The following is a 7,282-nucleotide window of genomic DNA, read 5'->3' as shown; positions in this document are numbered from 1 at the left end:
CATCTTGGTATCCTGTTTTCACACCCTGACATGAACACGTACACAGAAACAAACCCGGAAACATGCAACAACTACAGAGATATAACGGGGTGGGATTGTATAAGTTTGCTTCCTTCCACTCCCTTTCAAGCAATATTTATTAATATGTCTAATTATCCTAAGTTTGATTAGTTACTTTATGAATGTATAACTGATGATTATATTGCTGTTGTGTATTATTTCTACTTAATTGCTTGAAATAAACTATTTCAAAATCAAAAAATCAAATCAAAGATGAAGGTTTTTTTCTTTGATTTCTGATTCATAATCTTTGTTTTAGTCTTAGTGAAGCAGATGAACTGACTCCTGTCAGAACAGAAACATCCTTCAGTTCCTCAGGAGTTTAGGATTTCCTTCCATGTAGAATCTTTAGAGGAAAAGAGGATTTAATCAAATATTTTAGTTGAGTTTAGTCCAGTCGCCACAAAGCTGAAACTCAATGTGATTTGCTCTAGGACCCAGCAGATTGTTGACTGCTGCAGCTGCAGTCACGTGATTTCTGGTAAATGCAGAGAGGAGCAAAAATTCACACACACACATACACACACACACACACAGGACGGAGGTCTGCTCTCAAACTCAGACAGCAGAGTTTGTCCAACAGACACAGATGTTGGAGTTTCCTCCGTTTTCTTCTTCTGTCACGGTGAGTCTTTGTGAAAAAGTTGTTTTCTGCTCTCATGATGAAGCTGTTGTCTCTGATCTGTGAGGAAAAGAGCAGCAGACAAACACATCAGAGGTCACTGACAACATGGCGACTTCTTCCAGAAACTCTGATTCAGTTTGATCTGTGGATGTTCTTTCAGGATCCTAATGTGTTTTAAAAATCCAACACATTAATAACCAGGATGACAAATTCTAACAACATTCCACACAGTCCATCAGTCGGTTCATCAGCTTAGTTGACACAAACAAACAAAATGTTTTTTGGTACCAGAGAACAAAACCTCATCTGATAACATTCAGGATGTCTGTCAGAGTTTAAGAAGACATGTTTCCTCTGCAGGTGAAGGTGGAAGGTGTGTGTGAGCTGATGTGGATCCAGTGAATCCAGCAGCATGGATCAGTGGGAGGAACCACGGGAGGGAGCCCCTCCCCCTAAAAAAAGGAAAGATGGTAACCATGACAACCAGAGCAAAGCTCAGGGGTGAGATGAACATCTCCAACAGTCCATGATCTTCTCCATGTCAGATCTCAGCACTCACACCAGCAACCTTCATTCTTCACAGGAACCAACCTGAACCTGGACCTGGATCCAGCTGGGGGTCCAACAGGAGTGACATGTCAAAGGGTTTGCCTCCTAACTTCAAAGCCATCCATTCAGCAGTGGAACAGTGAGTGTTTGTCAGAGTTTTTGGAGGCTGGATTCTAGTTCAGATGATCACCAGTTTTCAGATGAAGGACTTCAGGTCTGGTTCAGTTCTGGATCTCTCTGATCAGACTCACTTGGAGCATCATGTGTGTGATGAGATCTTTTCAGTTGAGTCTTCTGAGAGTCTATGAGAGACATCAGAGATGTTGGAGAAGAAAACATGTTGACTGCTGACTCTGACTGACAGCAGCTCCAGTCTAATGAGAAGAATCACTGCAGACTCCTAGGATTCAGATTTTCATGCTTTCCAAACATCACATTGTTCTAGTTTGACTTTCTGCTCTCAGAATTTCTACATTTCTACATGGAGAATTGGAATCAGCTTTTCTAGAAAAAAGTCTGGATTGACTGACAGAAAATGCTGAAACCTTTACCCTCCAACTGGAAACTGTTGATCCAAACATGTCATGTTATTCCAGACTAAACAGCTCAGTCTGTGTTCATGTCAAAGTCCATCAGCTGTTCATGAAGAAGCAGATCCTCCAACACTCTGATGGTTTGGTGTTTGCAGAGGTCAACAGGTCACACAGAGAGTCCAGTCTGCAGCCTCCGGCTGTGGATCCAAGAAGAGGGACCGATCCAAAGATGATCCTCCAGACTTCAGAACTGAACCAGGACCTTCAGACTCACAGTAAGAAGCAGTTTCTAGTGAACAAAGCAGAGTTCAGCTCTCAGCAGGAACAACAATGTTCTCATCAAGAACATCAGCTGATCCATCCAGGAAGGTCAACCATCTGCTGTGAGTGCTTTAGGTCTGAGAGGAAAGAAAAGAGTTGGACAACTCTTGAGGACACAAAGCTCAGTCTGTGAGCATGAAGCAAACAGCTGAACTTTTCTCTGACCTCAGTCCAGACATGAGCTCCAAACACAGCTGACACATCATTTAGACCAGGGGTGCTCACACTTTTTTGGCGTGTGAGCTACTTTTGAATCGACAACGTCTTAAAGATCTACCTATGTATATATGTATATATATATATACATATATGTATATATATATATATTATTAGTAAATGTTTGTTAGCTATATTTATTAGTTACATGTTTATTTGAACATTATTGTTTATGTAATGATTATTAAAAACTACACAGTGAGATTACACAAAGATACTTTTAATTTGTGTTACAGACGAGGCGTTTTAAGACAGAAAGCTGCGACTATCATTGTTGACTATCATCTCTGTTGTAAGCTGTTCAATGCGGGGAGCATGACATTTCAAAGGCACTGCCGGCTGCGTACGAAGCGCGTGCCACGGGAAAACAGCGCTTCCTTCATGAGCTCGTGTCTGTCGAGCGAGAACTGCAGAGCTGGTAGCAGGAAGAGAAACGCGGGACGGCTTCAATAAACACTCCAATTGTCCGGATTGGTCTTCTGCCGGCGGATGTGTCATACCGCGGGGCAGAGATCGACTTTCTGATGACAGAGAGTTTGTGCTCAGTGAATTTAAACACACGTCTGCAGTGACGTATGTATCAGAGGATGTCCGATTGGCCAATCTACATGTCAATTAAGTCCCGTACTTCTGGGTGAAAATTTTGATTGGCTGGTGGATTTTTAAGAAGTACTTTTTTCTTTTTTTTTCTTTGCTTGCCTGCGATCTACTTTCATGTCTTTGAAGATCGACAGGTCGATCGCGATCGACGTAAAGAGCACCCCTGATTTAGACCTTCAGATGGACTAGATCTGCTCTGGTTTCCACCTGGAAACACATTTGCTGAGATTCAGCACAGTCTGGATCACATAATCACAGTGTGTGTGAGTGTGTGTGGGCTTTCGAAAGAAGGTAGAAAGCGCTATACGCCATTTACCATTTACCATAATTTCTGAGTCTGGAGATCAGAGAGCATCTGCTCCATGATCAGAGTTAGTCTGGAACTTTCCACTGACTGCTTTGATTGTTGTTCACTAACGTTTCTCCTTAGTGTCCACAGAGAGAAGAAGAGGAGCGGACCCCAGTCTGCAGAAAGACCCAGAGCTGGTGAGTCAGAGCCTGATCATCTGCTGATGGATTCTTCTGGAAACATGTTGAACACTCGTGAAGGAGCTTTCTTCTCTGCTCTTTCAGCAGATGTTGGTCTGCAGGAGATGTTTGGAGAACATCAGATCAGTCTGAGGAGCAGAAGTGAACATGTGGCTGAAGGAACTGAAGAAGCAGGAAGAGAAACGCTCCTCAACAGGGTCTACACTGAGCTCTACATCACAGAGGAACTGAGACAAGAGGCTCACACCCAACATGAGGTGATGCAGCTGGAGACAACCACCAAGACCAACAAGCTCCATGACACTGCAATCAAGAACCCAGACATCTTCAAAGTCCTCTCTGACCAACACAGATCCATCAGAGTGGTTCTGACCAGCGGAGTTGCTGGAGCTGGAAAAAGCTTCTCAGTGCAGAAGTTCACTCTGGACTGGGCCGAGGGCTTGGAGAACCAAGACATCAGTGCTGTGGTTCCTCTGTCCTTCAGGGAGATGAACTTGATCAGAGATGAGCAGCACAGTCTTCTCACTCTGATCCAGCTGTTCCATCCAACACTCCAGAAGATCCCAGCAGAACAGCTGTCTGTCTGCAAACTTCTGTTCATCTTTGATGGTCTGGATGAAAGCAGACTTTCTCTGGACTTCAACAACAGTCCGGTGGTGTCTGATGTCACACACAAGTCCTCAGTCAACGTGCTGCTCACTAACCTCATCCTGGGACGTCTGCTGCCCTCAGCTCTGGTCTGGATCACTTCCAGACCTGCAGCAGCCAATCAGATCCCTCCTTCATGTGTGGACAGACTGACAGAAGTACGAGGCTTCAATGATGATCAGAAGGAGGAGTACTTCAGGAGGAGGTTCCCAGATGAAAAGCTGTCCAGCAGAATCATCTCCCACATCAAGGGCTCCATGTCCCTCTACATAATGTGTGAAGTTCCAGTCTTCTGCTGGATCACTGCTGTGGTTCTGGAGAACCTGCTGACCACAGAGCAGAGAGGAGAGCTGCCCACCACCCTAACTGACATGTACTCCCACTTCCTGATGGTCCAGACAAAGAGGAAGAAGAACAAGTACCAGCAGGAACTTCAGACAAGTCCACAAGAGCTGACAGAGACTGACAGGGAAGTTCTTCTGAAGCTGGGGAGGCTGGCATTTGAACATCTGGAGAAAGGAAACATCATGTTCTACCAAGAAGACCTGCAGCAGTGTGGTCTGGATGTCACAGAGGCCTCAGTGTACTCTGGAGTTTGTACCGAGATCTTCAGAAGAGAGTGTGGGATCTTCCAGAAACCGGTCTACAGCTTTGTTCATCTGAGCGTTCAGGAGTTTCTGGCTGCAGTCTACATGTTCCACTGTTACTCCAGGAGGAAGGTAAAGGTCATTGAGGACTTCCTGAAGGACATGAACATGGAGAACCCATCCCTGGATGAGTTTCTGAGTAGAGTCATGGAGATTTCCCTGCAGAGTCAAACTGGACACCTGGACCTGCTGGTTCGCTTCCTTTATGGTCTCTCTGTGGAGTCCAACCAGAGACTCTTAGGAGGCCTGCTGGGTCAGACAGAGAAGAATCCAGAAACCATCCAGAGAGCCATCAACAACCTGAAGGAGATCAACAGAGAAGGATTTTCTCCTGACAGAATTCTCAACATCAGTGGAGTTTCTCCTGAAAGAATTCTCAACAACATTGGAGTTTTTCCTGACAGAAGCATCAACATCTATCACTGTCTGATGGAGATGAAGGACCTATCAGTTCATCAGGAGATCCAAGAGTTCCTGAAGTCAGAGACCTTATCAGGGAAGGAACTCTCAGAGATCCACTGCTCAGCTCTGGCCTACACTCTGCAGATGTCAGAGGAGGTTCTGGATGAGCTGGACCTGGACAAGTACAACACATCAGATGAGGGTAAACGGAGACTGATCTCAGCTGTGAGGAACTGCAGAAAGTTCAGGTGAGTCTAGAAGTGATTGTGTTGATAAATCAGATCAGTGTTCAGATTGTATTACAAAGAATGAAAGGTTTGAAAATGATTAGAAATAGGGTTGGGCGATGTCCCCTAAATTGGCAGTTTACGATGTTTGCTGTCAACCATCGGGATGGACGATGACATCATCGGGGGGGGGGTTATTTTTACATTTTTCGTTTTTATATAACTGCTATTCGTTATTTTACTTTTTTAAGTTTATTTCCCAACTAATGACTAATCCGCGATGATCCAGTATAAACTGAGGGAAGTGACTTTAACAAAAAAAGTAACAAACAACATAGAAAAGAAGTAGTCCGCTCCTGCACTTAACTAGTCAAGTGGACAGGTGTGGGTACCGGATGTTCTCGGGTTGCCGGATGTTCTCGGGGTCCTTCGGGGTCCTTCGACCAATTATGACGTCACACTATTTGATTGGCTGTAAGTTGCCACGACCAATGAGTTAACGTCGCTAAGTTCTTTTAAAGACTTTATTGACAATTGCGGTATCATACATTAACAATGACATTAACGTTAACAACGAACAATAACGATGTAATCAATATTGCCTCGAAGATCAGTCACCATTGCCAAATATAACATGTTGACATAGAAAATAAAGAATGGAGGGGAAAAAAGAAACAAATAAATAAAAACATAAGTAAAATAAAATAAAGGAACATAGAAAAATCTAAGTAGACTAATACTAGTTAAGTTAGGGGTACTCGTGAAGTTTGTATTTCTGAACAAAACTAAGCAATTTCAAGCCATTCTTCTTTTTCATATAATGAAGTGATTGAAAGCAAAAACAGAGCTCTTTATTAAATGTTATAAAAAGTGGTTTGGTCTTCAAAACTTGACCTCACCAAGATGGCGGTGCTCTCCTCCCATGAGGAACCACGTGATGTCTCCTCTAGTGATATAACTTATTTGAAGGACCCTGAAGGACCCCGAGAACATCCGGCAACCCGAGAATATGAGGGGCCGTATAAGACATTATTTATTCTGAACCATTCACATTCATACATTCTTGCTCTCACAGTCATATATACTCTCTTTCGCATACATATATTCTCTTACGCATCCATATATTCTCTCTCTCACATTCATACATTCTTGCTCTCACAGTCATATATACTCTCTTTCGCATACATATATTCTCTTACACATCCATATATTCTCTCTCTCACATTCATACATTCTTGCTCTCACAGTCATATATACTCTCTTTCGCATACATATATTCTCTTACGCATCCATATATTCTCTCTCTCACATTCATACATTCTTGCTCTCACAGTCATATATACTCTCTTTCGCATGCATATATTCTCACTTGCACATCCATATATTCTCTCTCTCACATGCATATATATTACTTTACACATACATACATTCTCACTCTCATTGTCACTCTTAAAAAAGAATGTATGTATGTGAAAGACAAGTATATATGAACGTGTGAGGAAGAGTTTATATGTGTGTTTGAGAGAGGAGTATGCATGAAACGGAAGTGACTTTGCATGAAAAGGAAGGCACTTTGAATGAAAAGGAAGGCAGATGATTTCTCGTGCTCTGATTGGACGAGAGGCCGCCACCTCCCATTTTGAACAGACGCTAACACGAACCAATAAGAAGGCCATCGGAACCTTAAGAAATATTTTATCTTCACCTCAAGTGGTCACAAATCTGTCTGCATCTCTACAGACACAAAGGAATGTCTCAAATACCAATAATGGTAATAGAAGTGCCACCGAAACAGAAAATCCGTATCCACCTTATTCCTAGCCCCCATGAGCCTTTGCGTGAATTATGGGCGACACTTCCTGTAGACGCTGGAACACGCATTTACATTAAAAACAAATTCCTCTTGTTTTCGATCCATAACTACATATAAATGTGGGAAAACCAGCTGTCATTTCTTAAAAAAGG

The 7,282-nt window shown here is 42.9% G+C and overlaps 1 protein-coding gene across 9 annotated transcripts in view; it reads left to right on the top strand.

Moving 5' to 3' along the window:
- Positions 1–557: 557 nt before the first annotated feature.
- Positions 558–7,282, top strand: part of LOC105357660 (NACHT, LRR and PYD domains-containing protein 12) — a 75,110-nt gene continuing 68,385 nt past the window's right edge. For 8 of the 9 annotated variants that reach the window (XR_013650421.1, XM_078934002.1, XM_078934025.1 and 5 more), the window contains exons 1-6: positions 558–685; positions 1,046–1,186; positions 1,269–1,373; positions 1,923–2,042; positions 3,335–3,390; positions 3,478–5,338. Coding sequence is in view for 8 of the 9 variants with exons in the window: in XM_078934002.1 (XP_078790128.1) it covers positions 1,098–1,186; positions 1,269–1,373; positions 1,923–2,042; positions 3,335–3,390; positions 3,478–5,338 (2,231 nt within the window). In the remaining variant the exon portion in view is untranslated. The remainder of the gene's footprint in view (positions 686–1,045; positions 1,187–1,268; positions 1,374–1,922; positions 2,043–3,334; positions 3,391–3,477; positions 5,339–7,282) is intronic. The other variant, XM_078934008.1, reaches the window with a different exon arrangement.

The sequence above is a fragment of the Oryzias latipes genome, chromosome 2, assembly GCF_053564925.1.
Source record: "Oryzias latipes strain Hd-rR chromosome 2, Olatipes_Hd-rR_3.1".
Classification (NCBI taxonomy): domain Eukaryota; kingdom Metazoa; phylum Chordata; class Actinopteri; order Beloniformes; family Adrianichthyidae; genus Oryzias; species Oryzias latipes.
Note: the sequence above shows the minus strand (reverse complement) of the source record. Positions and strands in the feature narration are given on the sequence as shown.